The sequence below is a fragment of the Hirundo rustica genome, chromosome 8 (assembly GCF_015227805.2).
Source record: "Hirundo rustica isolate bHirRus1 chromosome 8, bHirRus1.pri.v3, whole genome shotgun sequence".
NCBI classification, from domain to species: Eukaryota; Metazoa; Chordata; class Aves; order Passeriformes; family Hirundinidae; genus Hirundo; species Hirundo rustica.
The window spans coordinates 20,563,963-20,582,887 of NC_053457.1; the positions used below are offsets into that span (position 1 = coordinate 20,563,963).

General features: G+C 36.1%; 1 protein-coding gene across 11 annotated transcripts in view; it reads left to right on the plus strand.

Annotated features, from left to right (window-relative positions):
- The window catches only part of CPEB3 (cytoplasmic polyadenylation element binding protein 3), a 79,975-nt gene that overhangs the window by 24,159 nt on the left and 36,891 nt on the right, over positions 1-18,925 (plus strand). For 8 of the 11 annotated variants that reach the window (XM_040070824.1, XM_040070827.1, XM_040070823.2 and 5 more), the window contains exons 3-4: positions 4,323-4,482; positions 15,313-15,369. In XM_040070824.1, coding sequence (XP_039926758.1) covers positions 4,323-4,482; positions 15,313-15,369 — 217 coding nt within the window. The remainder of the gene's footprint in view (positions 1-4,322; positions 4,483-15,312; positions 15,370-18,925) is intronic. The other 3 variants (XM_040070835.1, XM_040070828.2, XM_040070833.2) reach the window with 1 other exon arrangement.

Below are 18,925 nucleotides of genomic sequence, written 5' to 3' on the forward strand. Positions count from 1 at the left end.
TGACATTGTCATCCATGATGTAGTCATGTATTTTTTTCTCATTCTTTATCTTTCCCTCTCAGCAGTAAAGACATGGTTTGTGTATCTACTGGGAGGGACCAGAAGTACTGCTGAGTATGCCCTGCCCTTACTTGCCCCTGCTGAGAGTCTGAAGGGGGCAGAACAAAGCCTACCACGTTACAGGGTACAACAAATGGGAAAGAGTTCTTTTTATTTCAAATGTTACGAATGTGTCAGTACTTCAGGTGCTGCTAAGTAATACTTGTTTCATAAGTAAGATAACTTTCAAAATTACTTTTGCATTCCTGGAATTTGCTGATGCACTTATTATAATTCAGCCATCTCCTGGAGTAAGGAAAACAGGCATCTGTCCTAGAGATAAACAGAACTCTTCAATGCACTGTTTTGATTCATCCCTAGAGCTTGTTCATTATGTGTGTTGGATGGAGACCTCTGAATAATTGTCATGGTTGTGTAATTAAAGACTAGCATAATACATATGCACAAAAGTGTAAGTTTCAGATAAAATGCGCATTGTGTTTTCTCATTTTATTTTAGTGTATTGACCCTGCAGTTATTTTTGGCAGCTACTTTTTGGTTTTGATTTTTTTTTTTTAATTAAAAGATTATAGACACTGTATTATGTGACATTTTTATCAGACTTACAAGTAAGATACTTAGAGGTAGAAAGCTGGGACCCCAACTAAAGGTCAGTTTCACTTTGTGATCCTTCAAAATCTGATCCTGATAAGCATTTATGATTTTTCACATGTCCACTTTGAGGCAGTCCAAGGCGTGTATGAATGTGTAGATAACAGCCAGAAAGGGCTGGGATTTAAAATTTTGAATCTCTTCTCTAAGAGCTCTTATTACTAAACTGCTTTTCTTTCTTTAAAAACTGGAGAATTCTAATAACTGAAATATGCTGCTGTATACACCAGCAGCTAACAAGGAGCTGCTGTCTGCACACAGCAGAAATACAATCCAACGTGGGCAGGCTGGACTTAATCTTTTGCTGACTTAATGATTATTCTGTAGCCAAAGGCAGTGCCTGGTAGCTGGAGATTTCTTTTTTATCCATAATGCAGTTTATCTAAGTAGGTCTTAGGAGCTTTGTCTTCTTTAGGAAGATATCCCAGCAAATCTTCTGGACTTGCTGGATTTTCAAACTTCTTTTCCAAGTTATTTATTATGCTTTATCACTCTGTATTTTGATTTTAGCTCATGGTCCTAGTCCCAGAACTTTCTTGCAAAGTTCTCATGTGCTGCTAAGAACCTTTATGAATTCATGTTGTTGGGATTGTTTGGCAGTAGATTGGTGGCATATGAAAACAATGCAAAAGGCAGTTCCAGGAGATGGAACAGTATCCACTCACAAAACCAGGAGAACCTGTTCATGCTGAGAAATGAGGAAACATAATTGTGTGCATGTATGCAGAAGCACCAGTCGTCTTGGAAGAAATTGCTGAATTTAGAAAACTGTTTTCAAATCTGCTGAGTACAAATGAGTTACTACTGAAATGAAAGCTACTGAGAAAAATGGTAATAGCCCTTTTATTTAGGAGCTAGAATGTTAGCCCTTACTTGTGTTTTATCACCCACATTGCAAAGTCTGTAGTCAGCATGCATTACACTTATGTGGTGCCACAACATACTCATAAAATCTGTTGCGTCTAAAATTTCTTTTACTAGATTTGTCTTGCTCAAGTGCTATAATGGGAAGTGTTATAATTGCCTGGTAAAGGGTCTTGATTGAATTGATGTCCCAGTGTCTAATGTAGGTCTGTTTTAACCTTGAAAATATATTTCAGGTTTGTGTGCCCTTTTAAAGGTTAGGAAGATGCAGGGTTCTAACAAGCCTGCCCTGCGTAGCCTTGCTGCCATGCTAAAATTTCTTTCTCCCTTTTTCCACTTGTGTCCATGGGTACAGCTCCTTGGCAGGCTACAGAGCAAAGTAGGACCTCCCAGGGATTGGCTGCTATAGTAGCATACTTAAAATATAACATACATATGTTAATGAAGGGCAATTAAATTCAATTTGTAGGCTGTGTCCTCTTCTGAACTCAATGCCTTCTGACCTCTAAGACTGTAATCTCAGGAATGTTTGAAGCTGGAATAAACTACCACTGTGGCAAAAGCAGCAGTCCTGCCCTTTTGCTCGCCTGCCAGTGTTGGTTTTGCCAGCTCAGCTCTGCTGTGGCTGTATACTAAACCAGCTCAGGGTGCGCATCTGACTGAAAAATACTTCCTTACCCCTATTGAGGATATAAGCTATATCTTTGCTTTCATATTTTCACTTCAAAAAGATGTTATTTTTGGGTATTGAAGCATCTGAGCTCTTCACTGACATGCAGTATGTGTATGTAAAAGGCGCAGATAGAAAAGGACAACAAAAATTCTTGCTTTGAAGGAGTGATATAGATTCCATTTAATCAATTTACTAATATAGCAGTGGAATGGATTTTTTTTCCATCAAAGTTAACACTTTTTCTTTTCAATTTAACCTTTTTCTTTTTAAGGGAGTGACTGTGAAATAAAACAAACTCTTCTCTCAGTGCATATTACTAAGAAGTGGGTTGTTCTAAACAAATGAAGTTTTAAAGTTTTCTTTTTAGGAAAAAAACCCACCCAATCTCAGCATTTTGGATGTTTTTGTTTGGTTTGAAGTTATTTTTTCCCCTAGGATCTACTTTGGATTTGCTGGACATACCTTTTATCTTATGTTCCAATGTATTGATCTACTTGGATAGGTGAACAAGTAGTCTTTTAAATACAGCATACAAATGTTGGAATTCCAAGCAGCTGTAGAAGATAAAAATTGTCAACAATGCGAACTGAAAATCAGTGAGATCATTTGAACTTCAGTACTTAGTATAGCTTCTAACAGAAATCAAGTATTATTTTTTGAACATAGTGTTTGACTGCCAAAAATGCTCAATAGATGAAATAAACGTGTGTAGAAAATAATGGTAGTCCACTTACAGAAAATACAACATTAGCACATTGGATAAGGGAAATTGGGTCTTCAGTTTGGAGTAGGCATGGTGGGAACATGAGATTTTTAACAGTAAGATTATCTGTATTTCAGAGTTTTCAGTAACAGCAAGCTTTTAGTGATGTGTATTTATTTTAATTCCAGAACAGGAATATTAAAAGAAAGCTGAATTTATACCAGTGAACTCCCTTCTCTCCTTTAGTTTTATTTAAAGACAACCTAAGAACAAGATGGTTCAAGAGAAATAATATTTATTAAGGCAGAATTTTATTACCTTTTCAGTGGATAGTACTTTTTCTCTGAGGATTTTAAAAGCTAGTTTTTTCAGACAAGAATATCTTCTAGTAACCAGCATGTAAAACATTGTTCCAGGAATTGTGGGAGCATATTACAACAAAGGTTTCAGTTTGCAGGGTCAAATATTATACCATTCTTTATCAACTGTAGCATAATAATATTTTTTTTAATGATAGTGATGAGAATTGGAAAATGAAATTTTTAAGCAACAGGATGACTACAAGGGGCCATTCTGTTACGCTGTTTTATGGTGTACAGTACTCTGGATGCACGGGCATTGGTAGATTATTTCCTCCATGGAATTGTTCCTGAACTTTGAAACTTGTTGTTCTACTAGGCCTGCTAAAGACTGATTCTGGATTTTGTGTTTCTTTCCTTTGTCCCTTTTACTTACCAGAAGCAGAAGCACAGTGAATTAAAAATGGGATATTCAAACAATACAGACCAGCGGTTTTTGAGTGCCCTACAGTGGAAGTGTTATCCTAGCTTGCCTTTTTTTTTTCCTTGCACCTAGTGTACTTTCCTTAAACCTGTCAGATTAATGCTAGACATTTGAAGAATTAATTGATACTTTCTGGCACAAAGGTGCCTGCTTGAGCATTGCTTGCTTCTGCTCTGATATTGAGGTAGCACAGTGACATGAAGCAGATGATGAAGCTGTAAACCAAGAATCTCTGAAACAGTTTCATTTCTCTAGTGTAACCATAAATACTGCTTTATTCTAAGTTCTTATTTAAATGGGAATATTTAGAATTAGCTATTGCTTGTATGTATATTTTTAGAAATACTTAAAAGCCTCTTTGCAGAGCTGTACTGGTGAAAACAGCAGTTGTAAAATGAAGGTTATGATTTTAAACAACTGTTTATAATTTATATATGTTTATAGCATATTTGTATTTTTTTTTCTTATAAAAAGTTCTGTCAAGAAGAAATGTAGGACTGGTTGCTGGAATTTATATAATAAGAAATGAACCTATGTTAGAAAAAGTTTTTCAATAACACTTGTCTTTTCTTTTTTTCTTTCTTCTAGGACCGGAATAGGCCCTATGACACTTTTAACTTGCACTCTTTGGAAAATTCCTTAATGGATATGATAAGGACTGATCATGAGCCTCTGAAAGGTAAACACTACCCTCCCAGTGGCCCACCAATGAGTTTCGCTGATATAATGTGGAGGAATCATTTTACAGGTTAGGAATATTCATATGTCCATGCTTGCTTGGTGTTTAAACAAAAATCAGCTTTTCAGTATTTCTATAAACTTTTTGTTAATAAATGAGTTTCCATTTATGTGAAATTTCTGTTTTCCCATCTTAAGATAAACTTCTCTACTAGGAAGATAAGGTGAAATGTGTATCTATTTATTTTCAGTGTACAGTCATAATATTATATGAGTGGCATATCTGAAACATGGGATTTTGTATCGGCAAATTGTAGAATGAGATCTCTTGCTACAGTCAATTCAAAAAATGTTTGATGCAACTGAATTCCAGTTGTTGTGTCCAGCAGCTTTTTCAAAGGTTGTGCTTCACTTACGTGTGGGTTGTGAGCTAGGATACACTGGTTCTAAACCAACCCCTCTAGAGTTATTTCAGGTTTCCTTTAAACAAATTTATCTTAATTTGGATTTCAATTTGTTAGGGAGAGCCAAAAGATACTAGGTATTGTTAAGTACTGGGAAAGTTTTGATTATTTATGCTGTTAAACTGTGTTTGTTCTACCAGGTGTTGCATTAGAGACAAAACCATTTCTAAAACTGGCTGATAGTATAGTAAAAGGTGTGGCAGCATTTCACTGAATTCCTGATCAACCTGCATCCTCCTTTGTCTTTATCTTTCATTGGTTAAGTTTAAAAATAGGTACACATTCTTGCTGACTTATAAGACAGAAGGTAGTTGTAAGCTGGATACCAAGGAAGTATTGAACAAGAAATGATTCCCAAACACTAAGAAGAACACAAAGAAGAAATTTAGTTGTGTATAGCACTTCCTATGCTAATGCTTATATACATGTTTTTGGATGTCATGACTGCCTCATTTACTCTCCTCTCCATTTGTAAAAATATTTTTTCTTGGTCAAAACTATTCTGCCTTTTTTGCCATCTTTCTGGGTACAGGTTTTTTTCACAACCCAGCCAGACTGGCTTCTGCCCCATCTTCTAACCTGTGCTTTCCACTGTTATCTTGAAATTTGCTGTACCATAGCGTTCACATGTCTTTAACCACTATTCATCTGCTGAAAATGGCAAGGAATACAGTCTCATATCTATTCTGATCATAAACTTCTGAAATAAGGGTTAAAGTTGAACTTAAAAAAACAAGCTCAACAAAACTAACATTTCTACTGGATATGTGTTTCATTAGAACATTAAATAAAATTCAAATTACTAGTCAATACAGTTAAGTATTTCTGTATCTTGTTAGATACGTTGTATTTTAGCTAAAACTCCCATGATTTTTATGGGGTTTTTCAGTATTTATTTACATTTACAAATAGAGGCTAATTTTTAAAGAACGAATTTCCATATTAATCTGAGTGTAGAAAAAATTTAAAAAGATAGGGTTAGAAATTGGATTGGATATTAATTGTTGAAGTTGGATCTTACGTAAAGTTTAAATTGATCTTTTCCATTTGACAATGGGACCATTAGCTTTACTTTTGCTCTAACGAAGGCTTCTGTCTCAGATTGAGTGTCCTCTTTATAACTATTTCATTTTCTCATTTTGTGCTTTTCACCCATTTTGGCCTTCCTGCCTTGCCAATGAGCTCACTTCCAGTCAGCAGGTGTTAGAGAAGTCTGCTTTTCTGTTAGTTACCTCCTTGTGTCTCTGCCTACCTGGTTGATGCGTTTTTTCTCCCAAAGATACAGTTGCTTTCCCTGTGTTTCTTTCTCCTCCTCCATCTACTTAGAAGACTGACTTTGCCAGCCCCCAGCCTTGCCCTGGCCTCATGTGCACTTTCCCTGCTGCTGTTTTCACACTGCAGCATGACTGGAATATTTGTAGGAGCGGCTCTTTCAGGGCACGTTCATTCTCCCTTGCGAGAGGCGTTGCCTTCCTCTGTGTTAAACAGATCTCTGTTACTGATTTAGCTGAATCCTTTGCCTGAAAACCATTCTTCTGCAAAAATTGATTGAGTCCTCAAATCACTTTCTTATGGCATTTTTGCTGTTTCTTTTTCTGTGAAAATTGGTCTTTGCTGTTTTCCTGTACATCTCACTACTTTTTCTCTACAAAGGTGCTGTCCTCTGCACCTTCCTCACATTTCACTTTATCTTCTAAACTCACTTGCTTTTTCTTACTTATCCCATTCTACTCTGACTCTCTCCATTAAGGTAGCAGGATATTTTAGTCTGTTACCACATTCAGAAAGTAAGTGATCAATTCTGCTTGCTTTGGCTTGCTTTTAATTCATTGCCAAATTTTCATTTATTTTCACCTTGAACCTTTTTGAACGTATTGGTTATGTACTTCATTTTTTTCAGTTCATTGTAGGATGTGAATGCCTCTTGTGTGAAAGTTCTGGAATATTATTAACTTAACCAACTCTCTGAGCTAGTTCCTCTTCATTTTACCACCTCTGTATTTCCCTTTAAATCTTTACTTCTCTTGCATCTGGTTGTCCTCTCTTAGGTTTGTGCACTCTTGTTCTATAGATACGAAATAAAGCAGCCACAAAAATCCTAATTTAAAATAAAAGCAATGAGATGGCTTTCAAATTACTTTTTAAAATTGTTCTTGTATTGGTAAATGAGCCATTTTTTCTCAAACAATCACAGCTAGCAGCGCTTACAGGTCAATTTGCCCTACATTTCCGATCCAAATTTTTTAAATGGAAAGGGTGAAAAGGGTGAGTACAAAAATCCTCTGATTTTGAAAATACAGGAAGATTTGATTCTAGAACAGCTATATGTTGTTCCACAACAGTGGAGTTGTTCCAGGATTGTTTCCTGAACCTGCTGCTGCCAGCAAATACTTACTTTTAGAAGCACTGTCTGTATATCTACTCATGAGTAAAATATTGCAAGCGGTTTAGCTGAAGTTTGAAACTTTGCTTGGAACATCATCCTTCTTGGCATATGTGTCCTTCATGTCCCAGCAGATACTTGGAACAAAAGATAATTCTGTTACGTATGGAACAAGAGCTCCCGATTAGAATGTGGGTGGGAGGATTAACCATAAAAGGTTCTGATGGGAAGACCAAATTGAAATGCTTCTGGGATATTTTGTTTTTGTTTTGGGGTCTGGGTTCCTCATGCTCTCTTTGGTTGAGAGGAGGCAGTGGAGAAGCTCGAGGTGAGAAAGGGAGAGGCTGTCCTCTTGTTTGTAGTAGCTGACGCTTCATACCTTTCTCTCGGTCTGAGGTATGGTCAGGATTTGTCCTGTAGGCCATGGAAATGGAGTTTATTTCAAGGTCACCAAAGCAGATGGCTTCTTTTAAAGCATGATCCACTTGGCCTTGGGAGGGCATGTGATTAAGTGACATTTTTTGGAGAGGGACGTTTTTATTGCTATCAAGTGTGGAGCAGAGCAAGTCTGACAGATTGTTAGTGCAGCAGAAGTGGTCTGATCCTCACTCTTGCAATGTTGAGTTATTTATGTTGGGCCAGTCTGATGGGCAGGCTGGCTTGGTGTTCTGCAGCAAGGAGAGCCAGGGTCACTCAGTCACTCGGTTCTTTTTGTGTATTTCTTGCTGTAAAAGGGATTTGAAATCTAGCTCTGAGGTTTCTGGACCTAAATTACCTGCGTATCCATCTAAGTTGCATTTTATCATGAGCCCAGTCTTGGGAGAAGTTGTTCAGTGTCAGCTCTCATTTTGTTTCTAGAATTGATTTCTTTTTCTCAGCTTCTCCTGCCAGATAGGAGAACCCTTCTGTATGTTCCTGTCTTTCTGTCCTCATAGTCTGGGTGCTGTGTAACTTAACAAATAATCTGCCATTTTTGTGCTTTGAGATTTAAGGAATGTAAATTAATTGAAAAGGAATTTGCATTTTCATTTGTTCCAAGACACTTCGGCAGACTCCCCTACCCACTTTCTCTACCACCAAGACCAGCTTCAACTTTTTTTTTTTCTTTCAGTCAATACTCATGAATATTTTCCTTCTTTCAAAAGGAGGGGGGAAAAAAGGAAAAAAATTGGGTAAAGGAATTGTTAGGCTTTGCTTGGTTAATGACAAATTACAGTGTAGGGCCCAGGGTACCTGGCTGTCAGTCATAACAAGGCCTCTTTGACAGAAATGTGCAGTATCTCCGAAGATGTTTGTCCTCAGCAGTCTTATTTATTTTCTGAGTGGCCAATAAAATATATTATACGCTACAAAAGTATGAGGGACAGTTTTGCTTTAATGGGGAAAGGTTATATTTGCAGTATTTTATAACCTTTTTTATTTACATTCTGCTTTGACCTAAAGGTGTAGAGCAAAAGTGAATTACCAGACTGGCTATGGGTAGATGCCACTTATCACTGACCAGAACATTTCTTTCCTACATAAAAGTGTCTCCTGTCTGTGGTGTGATATGTCACTGTTGCAATACGCTTATCCATGTCAAACGATTGCATTACAACACAAACAGAGGCATTCTGATCTATAAAAAAATTTTTGATCAGTAGTAACTAGCAGCTGCCTTTGTTCTATTTTTAAATAATTAAATAAAATATTTCAGCTGTGTTAGATCATATGCTGTGCACGTGTGCTACTGACAGGTCATGAAACTAAGTATAAAATTGAGGAGAGGAATCATGTCCTTCAAAGTATTTCTTTTAAATTTATTGTTACACTGGATAACAGTAATGTTTGATTTTTATTCTAAATCAGAACAGAAATAAACTTTGTAATTTATAAATCCCCACCTGACAAAAATCCTGTTTGTTTTTTTTTTAAGTATCAGTGTGATACAACTTCAAATATAAATTATTGGGGACAACACATATACAGGGGATTTCAAGAGTAGGCTTTACTATACCTAATTTTAAGGAATATCTTACTGTAGAAAGATACATAAAGCATGTGTTGATTATGTCCTAATATTTCAGTAGCAATCAAGATGTTAAATATAAATGTACAACAGTTCAGAGGCAGAAATAGCATCTCTAGGGAAGCTTTTTATCTTGATTTTCAGTACTCAATGTCACCCATTTATTTGTGAAATACAAAACTGAAGTTACTGGGTTACTACTTCATAACTTTTGTAAAGACTATCAGGTCATATGAAAACTAAGCAAAATTTAAGATTTCTTGTTTATATTTAAATTAACCACATTTTTGACAGCCAAGTGTTTGAAGATTACATGCAACTTAAGACTGTTGTAATAAATACAGAATGGACTTTTATGTTTCCACTTTGATTTGCATTAATTTCAGTACATGCCACCCAATTTTGTTCAGCTGTAAGTGTTTCTTAGCTTTTTGTAAGCAAAGCACTAAGTTTGCCACGTGACCTAAGAAAAGTGAAGGTGAATGGATCATATTTGTGTTTGCAGTCAGCAGCTGAACACAAAGGTCGTGCAAATAGAGCAAGTGTTGTCATCTCAGTCCTGGAAGTGGAGCTACACTGTTGGAGCTTTTTGCAACACTTTCATTTGACAAAAAGGACAGTGTACCAGCACTAGCCAAAATCTCAATACTCATCAGCCCCCTTTCTGTAAATGCTCATGAAAAACAGAGTGAGCAGACAGATGTGTTTGCACGTGTGTTTGTGTTTAAAATTAGGCCCCTCATGCTAATCCTTTGGAAGGAAAGACAATATGTTGCCCTTCCATTTGAAACTCTGCTTATTTAAGAAAATCCTCTTTTGTTTTTTTTCAGGACAGAATATGGTCATTAAATGTTTGATATTTCTTAAATAAATGCCTTTTGCAAGGATCCTGTAGTATGATCATGCTTCCTAATTTGCTGCTGGCAACCAGCATGTCCTTGTCTTTGACGTGCTGAATCTGTTTGGTCAGGAGTGCTGGGGTGTTTTGTTTGCTTTGTTTAGTTTAAGAAGTGGTTATAGAGATAGCAACTTTTCCTTCTCTTTATTTCCCTTTTCTCATTGTGCTATTGAAGATGGACCTCACAAAGACCTAAAGCTGTTTTGTTTTTTTTTTCTTTCACACTTTGCTACTGTTTTGAGGGTTTTGTATATTTTAGTATAGATTGCTAATGGAAAAGTGTTTTGATACTGTTTTATTTTAGCCCCTCCAAACATGCCAATGAAAAATACCAATATTGCTCTTTTGAATACGGTTCTAGACCTTCATGTACAATGAGCATATGTGTACAAATACTTGTTTATCACTTACAAAAAATGCCAAATTTAAGTTCAAGTCTTGCTTTCAAAGTACTGTTATCTTGAAAATACAGCTGTTTTCAAGCTAAAAATGTTTGCACTACTTAAATGTATTCAAGACTGCAATGTTTTATTGGAGCAATGTAATTTACTTATAAAGTCTGCATTTCACCGTAATGTATATTCTGTTTTATTTTATAGGTTGCTTTCCCTACTGATAGGATATGTATTCTTAGTCAGTGATAGGAAGAAGTTTTATTACTGATATTCATAGCAGATAATTACGCACTTCACATTGCCACAATATGTTTTTGAGCAGTTAAAGTATATACATGTGAACACAGTAATAGTTCTTCATATTTCCCTTCTCGCAAACAATAGTACTTTTGTTCTGCTCGGTATTTTAGGGGGTTTTTTAAGATCTGTAGGTGTGGGTGTTTAAGTTATGGGTGTGAACAAATGACAAATATATAAAAAAAGAGGGGGGAGAATAAAGTGAATAAAATTCTTCAGAGAGCTACCTTTTAGTTTTATGGTTTTTTATGTGGACCCTTGCTTACAACGTTCTTGGTGCTGAAATCGTCTTGGGCATGTATGTTGAGTTAATGTAGCATAGTTTCACATGTCTGCAATTTTGGGGAAAGGGAGAGAGAATGGTCTAAGGTCTACTCAGGTAAAAAATATTTAAAGTCTTGTATATGCACACGTGCTTCATGCTTTGTGGCCATTTGTGAATCCTGCTGCACTCACAGCTGAGCTGGGGCATGTGGAGATGAGGGAGACTCTGTGGAGTTGTAGGTTGTGCTGTAAACTGGGCTCCTGAATACATGTGAGTCAGATGAATAATCTTATTTCACGTGTTTGGGGTAATATTCTGGTCTTGCTTTGCTTTTTCCACACTTCTGTATCTAAACTTTACCCTACCCCGCTTGCTACCTATCTATCCAAATAAGTATTGCTAGTTTTTAGTGCCTTTTGTTGGCACTAACTTGGAAATCATAGAAAAGAGGGATAAAGGAGGTATTATTGCTAAAGAAATAGAGCAGACCTAGTCCTTTTGCCAGTTTCATTTGACCTTGTCACAGGATTATGTAGTCATAAATTGTAATTGATATCAACAGTGATCTTAAGAATGTGAAAGAAAGTTCCCATTCCCAGAAAGTTCAGGGAAGGTCAAAAGCAGACCAATTTTGCTATTTTCTAGCAAATCTTATGCCACATACTAATTGCTGAATATATAAGTGGTCAATCTTGGTGCAAATCTATAGTGCAAGAAGTTTTACTCAATATATAAGCAATGGACATTTTTTCTTGGGATGTTGATTATTGCATTAAAAGGTTAGAATAGGTAACAGTAATCTTAAAAGTCCTTCACCATATGAGTGTTCCTATCCAGAGGCTGATTTAGGGTTGTACAAGTTCAAAAAACCATGAAGCACTTAGGAAGAGTAAATGAATAAAAGAAGAAATGCAATAGTGGTAGAACTGTGTCTGATAGTCATGTCTACTATTCCTGGGAACAGCACTATTTCTCAAAACTGATTATGTAGCTGAAAATTATCTAGACAGTTAAAAAAAATTATTTGTGAAAGAATCAATAAAGATTCATATGTGGGAAGGGTATACTTCCTTAAGTTGTTAGAAAGATTTCAGAACTCGTTTGTCATTACTCCCCTTTACAAAGAACAAGATAAAGTTAGATTCCATTTACTTCTCATTTCCAGTGTAATGCAGAAGAGAAGATGCACAGGCTTGATGTGCTCTAGAAAGGCATTGGGCTCTCAGCCATGACAAGTATGATATTGCACATGCAGCAGAGCACCCAGGCAGTTCAGCCAGAAAAGTCTCTCCAAATGCTGTTAGGAGAGATAATTTAAGAAATTTAACGATGGAAGATAAGCAGCAGTGCAGCCTGGGCTGTACAAGAATCATCAAGCCTTCATTTATGCTCTGGAGTGTTTAAAGAGCAAGAAGTATACAACTAGATTTTTCTTCTTTCTAAACCAGGAGTTGAAAAGACGTGTATGTTATAAAAATGTAATTGAAAAGGGTAGGTTGTAAAAGCACGTAATAGAAAATAGACTCAGTAAATAGTTATGAAACCAAGACAGGCAGACTGAAAATGGCAGATGTACACTGAATACAAGTACTGGGGATGTTGTTACTGGAAGGGTTCCTATTTATGATTTTACTGAACTACTGGAATTCATAACTTCTGTGCTCTTCTCTACGTTTCTGTTTAGCGTGCTTAATATTCTTGAAGAGTAAACTAGAGATTTTGTTTTATAACTATAATTAGAAATATGTGCTTGTAAATGTTCAGATAGCATACATGGGTTTTTCCTAAAATTGATTGCTTTCCAATAGTCATTTATTTGTTTCACCTAAATAGGTCTTTGAAAGTACATATTCTTAATTACATTTCACAGTTCTACACTGCACCTTTAAATTAAAAAATTATAATTTCCTTTCTGTGCTCTCTTATTGTTCCTTAGATAATTATGCAGTTTTGTAATCTGCAGATGGCTTGTTCTTTTCAATTGAATCATTTGCTTCAAGCAACAAAATATTAAAACATTATAACCAATATGAAAGGCTGTATAATTGTTCATAATTAATTTGTTGCCTTATGATTGGTATATTGCCAGTCTCTTTTGAATGCTTTTAATACAGGTGTGTTTTGAAAGGATTCCATTAATTTGTTTCTGTAGAGTTGCACGAGGGACCTCTGAAGATGTACAGAATTATCCTGCACACGCTGCCTTAGCTCAGTGGGAGAACATGTCCTTCTGCTTGTGCTGCTCTGTATTTTCTGCTGCTCTTAAAAGATAGCTGACAAGAACTGTTTAAAAATAGCAGGCCAAGGGCAGGTGACAAAATGTCACACAAGCAGCACCTGGTCCAGTGACAGCCTGGAGGGAGGAAAAAACCAAACCCAGATGTCACAGATAGGATTCTATTTCTGAGGCCGGTTAAACAGCAGAATTTCATCTTCAGCAAAGGAAAAGAGAAGGACCCATCCAAGCATTATGCATTCAAATTTAACTCTATTTTGTTCATAGTAGTTTCCTTTCTTTTTTCCCCTTCTGTTCCAATCATTAATTTTAAAGTACAAATTAGTACAGACACCTTTTCTCTTTACAAGTAATACCTGTAACCTCACACTCATTAATACACTGTTACACTGTTACGGAAAAGGGAATTAATGTCCATTTGGAGAGGTGTCTGAAGTATTTTAGCAAATGTTGTGCTAAATGAAATAATAGCAGCTTTAATGTTTCTGCAGTGCTGGATTAATGTAAAAATATGTATAGGAGAATTGTGTCTGTAATTAGGAAATGTGAAATGGTTAATGAAGATCATCTCTTTAAGAAGCTTTGCTCAAGAAGTTGGAAAGTAAAAATGGAAATTCTGTTTACCTTCTCTTCCCCGCTTCTTTCTGGAGGTGCTCTTTGCTTCATAGACTTAGTGTGGGGGGCATTTTTTTCTAAAAGGAGAGAACTTCAGTGTGAAGAAAAGTTTTATTTACTTTTCTTAACCTCCTTATGACTTAGTTTCAGAAGTGTATTGAAACTTCATGCTGCATCTGTTCAGAAAGAAAATTCGTTACAGCCCTGCAGTTGCAGTGGCTGGAAAGAGAAGGCTTTCATTATCAGTAGGAACTAAAAATGTTGGAGAGGATTGGCTTTAGTTCTGCTTTGCCATAGTTTGTTTGTTAAAACTTGGGTTTGCAGAATACAGGAACATAACCATTATATTGGTTTTTCAGTGCAGTGAGTGGATCCTGAGCTCCCATATTTGAGTGTCCATGTGGTAAAGAAACGTAAAGTGGCCTCTTCCTTAACTCCCAAACTTAGCCACAGACCTAGAGATGGGAAAAGCCTATATAATTCCATTTCATAGTTACTGACATAGTTTCAAAGTTACTGACAGTACTTAATTGAAATAAATTTTTACATGGCTATAATCATACTTTTATATATTTTTCCAAGTAAGAACTAATACAAATTACATCTTGCAGATTTTCTTGTGTGGTTTAATTTAAGAAGTCTTATGACAAACTGTCTTCGGGATACGGTTTAATATTTCAGCACAGTTAAAAAGTATCCAAAACTAATCTAAACAGCACTTCTGCTGTTGGCTCATTTCTTGCTTTAGCAGTAAGAGTAGGTTTCTCTGGACTAAGTCTCCTTTAGGTCAAGACTGTAAATTTTTCAAAGTACGTACGAATGTTCTGCTTTAGAACAATATTCCCTCCAACCCATTGTCTTATCTCAGAGGGTAGGTAATGGGAGATTCTTAGGGAAGAATGCAAAACCAGGGTGAGAAGTCTCTCCAACTGTTTGTTAGCTTCTGGTGCTGCATGTAGTATGTAAAATAGTGATTTATTTTACCAATGGAGTTTGGTAATGCTGTACTCATCATATGGAAGCCAGCTATAAATGGCATAACTGCAGCAAGGTTAAACTTGAGGCCTTACTTTGGAAGGGTAAGCACAATGCTTTCTTAGTGCAAAGTAAAGGAATGTATTAAAATAATTTTTTTGTTATTTATTTCTCAGTATTTTAAGTAATGCTGAAGGTGCTGGGGTGTTTATAATTTTAAATGTGTATTGTTGGGAGGTTGTCTTCAATAGGTGGAAGATTCAGCTACCCTGACTGTTCACTCCCTTTAGAATTTTTTCATATTAATGAATTTAATTCAGTTTTGAAATAAAAATATTGAAAACAGCTTTTGCTTACATTGCAGGGCGTATGGGAATAAACTTCCATCATCCAGGAACAGACAATATTATGGCTCTCAATAGTAAGTAATTAATGTCTAGTGATTTATATTGCCACGTTGAATATTATTTCTTACATCTATTGTGTGTGTAGCTGCTCAGTCAGAGATAAATATGTGTAATGTTTGTACAGAAGTTCATGTTGATTCTCTGAAAATGTTTTTCATAAATCAGTCACTTCTGATTCTTTATATTAGCTTTGTAATGGCTTTATGTGTTTCACTGGAAGCTTCATAATGCCTGCTATGGAAAATTACAGACCAGTCTCTCTTGTTCCCTCTTTTGTGGGTGTGGATGTGTGTTAAAGCTGTAACTCTAATTTCTGATATCTCTCCAGAAGTATTTCTTCCTGTTGGGATGAGCAGTTACAAGTTTTGCATACAATTGCATGGACTGACGGTGTTTGCTTTGTTGGTTTCCATTATGTAGACAGGAACTGAGAGAATGTTTAGACATCAAAATAATGAGGCGAAACTGCACTTCACTGAGAGATTATTGGGGTTTTTTGTGTCAGGAAATAAAATTAAAAGTCCAGTCATGAACATAGGGACTCGGAGAACCTGGCAGAATGAATCTGGAAGACAGTTCCTATGTGGAGAGGGTGGGGGACAGTGTCAGGCAGCACCAGCATAATGCTGGATGCAAATGAAAGCAGAGTGTTTGTCTGTCTAATCCTGAGAAATGCTCACTGTTTTGAAATGTCCATTTTCGTTTACAGTGTTGTAGGATTCTTTATGAACTTCTCTAAAATTTTTTGCCTTTGCACTGTCTATGTAATTAGACTGTGTATAGCTGAGAACTGCAGGGGTTTTTGTGTAGTACCAAGCAAAGAATAATTGGTAGATGTGAAGAACTGAAAATTTGTAATAGCCAAGATGTAAGGTGTTTAACATTTGGCTTTAAAGGCCAGGTTTGGAAACCTGTAAGACTTTGCTTGTGCTCCTCTTAGTTTTACACTGTTAGTGGTGAAGTGATATTTTGGGGAGTTTTTGTTGTCACAGTTTGCATATAAACCCCATTTTCTTCCAGCACATGAAATTATGGGGAAGTCAAATAATTAACTAATGAAACAAAATGTTTCTCCTAAAGGCTTTATTAAAAGAGGAAGCTTTTCATGCCCCTCTGTGTAAATAAGGTTTTCGACATGAATTCTGGTCTCAGAATGTTTTTCTTGTTCTAAAGTGGGCATTTCAACAAGCTAACAATAGAAACATATTTGTGAAGATGGGATCCTATGACTGAATTTTGAGTTACCTTTAAAAATTGACAGTTGTGATGAAATATATAGCAGTATTTCTTACAAAGTCTAACAGATTTTTGAAAGGTGGGAATGAAAAACTGAAACAAAAAGTTATACTATTTTGAGACAACTTGCTTTTATCTTAAGTAAATTATGTGATTTATTCTGATTTCTTTTTTATGAAAATAAAAAAAAAACCCTTTTTTCCTGCCTAATTTCTTTCAAATGTTTACAGCAGCTATGTACTCTAATAGTTTATAAAAAACAATCATCTTTTTTAGCTATAGTCCTGGTACATGGTAAAAATATCAGCATAGCTAACAGAGACCAAAACGATATACATTTATGCATTTGCACTATTAAAAATATTATGGGTTTATTCAAACAGTAACCATTTAAAGACTTAAATGAGGCTGGAATCATAAATATGCAATTTATGCAGAATGAAATTAAGCACAAATCCAAAGTTTGAATAAATTCCCATATAATTTTCCTCTTCTGCAACTCTTCTCCCTTCATTTCTTTAGCAGGCAAGGCCACACCATTTTTGGCCATCAATGACAGCCCTAAGCTAGAATTACTGTACTGTTGGGTTTTGCTTTTAAATCTTTGAAGAGCTAAGAATAAAAGCAAATATTGATGTACACAAGCTTTAAAATCCTTTTTTGTATGCAGCTAAACTTGAAAAATTTAGATAGGTAATTCCCGTGTAATTCATTACCTTTTCCCTGTCGTGGGAAAGTATACCGAGGAAAATCAGTTCAAGATGAAATATACTTTTCTGTGCTGGAATGGCTGTCAAATTTGGGTTAAAAAAATAACATACGTTAAAGAAAAATTCCCAAAAGATACTTCATCACAGTATTTTTTGGCATAATTTTGAGAACTTATGTAATGTCTTTAAATCATAATACTTGTCGTATCTCTGTTTAATTTCTGTGAAACCAAACACTCTCTGCTGAGTCTGCAAATCCAGCCTTCACATTCTATTTAAAGTCATTGCTTCATAAGCATTTTTCTCTTTTCCTGTGAAGACACAGTAATAATCTTTAAGATTTATTACTCAAAGCTCAATTTCGTACTGACAGTGTAGGCAATCTTTTGAAGTTGGAAGACAACAGATGCTCATGCCAACAGCAATGCAAAACTTCACATGCTGTAGGGAGAGGGGAAGTTTTCTGGGAGATGTTCCTTCTCATCCTCTGTGGCAGCACTTTCAACTGTACTTCAGCTGTTATTCCTGTTTACTCATTACAGCCTTTTGAAACGGGGGATTTTCCTGCCTGCCGTGAGCTGCTGTCTGTAAATGGTGGAGGGCATTGTTTGGTTTGGGGGAAGGTGTTGCTTAGGTGGCAGCACAGGGGCAGCGTGCTACCGCAGTTCTGTTCAGCATTGTGCGAGGCTAAGTCATCACCATCTTAAAACACTTAGTTCTGAACTAATGAAATCCGTGGGGTAAAAGAGATTGCTTTTAAATGCACAATTATTACGAATCTCTTCGTGTCATCAGTGATGTCATGCTTGTGTACATACAGAGCTGCACATGTGTGTAAACATGTTTCTATTATAAATGCTCTTGAACTTCAGAATTAGGCTTCTCTTGAGGAATGCAGTGTTCAAATATTCAGAGAGATCTGAGTATAATCCTAAAGAGGATCTTAACAAAAGGAAGATGCAAATATTAGATTGGAAGCATTTTTGAAGGTGAAATGGTATAGTTTTTGTCTGTACTAGATCTAAGTGAAATTCCTCTAACTGAAATAGTGTTTTGAATCAATTAACGATATAAGGTAATTTTTTAGTAGTACCATTCATAGTGAGCTAAACAGTACAAGAATTTTTATAAACTATCATCTACCTTATTTAGTATTACTGTAATTTGTAAGGGAAATGGGACATAAATTTAATTCAAAAGTGTCTCTTGCTAATATTCAATACCGTTTGTAGCCATACATTTCTGCAGCCATTGCTCCTCTTGAATTAGCTCCTTTCTAATTAGCTGGGTAACTAGGACTGAGTGATCAGCATGAATGCACAGTCAGCTACATGGTAGGTGGGGAGCTGTCTTTAGGGCTTCTTGGGAGCTCCAGAAAGCCACAATAGCTTCAGTGGGAGGGAAGTGTGGCAGGTGAAAAAGGGAGATGAGAATAAATGAGGGTGTGTGATTTCTGTAAGGAAGCACTGAAGTGCTGTGCTGGGATCCAAACAATCTTCTGTAAAATAAGTGTAGTGTAAAGGTAGTCAAATGAACAAATGAGAAGAACCCCTTTGTGAAATGCTGAATTTTGTTTTTCATAAAGCTCCTCTATACAGTGACTTTGCCATCCTGTTGGGCTACA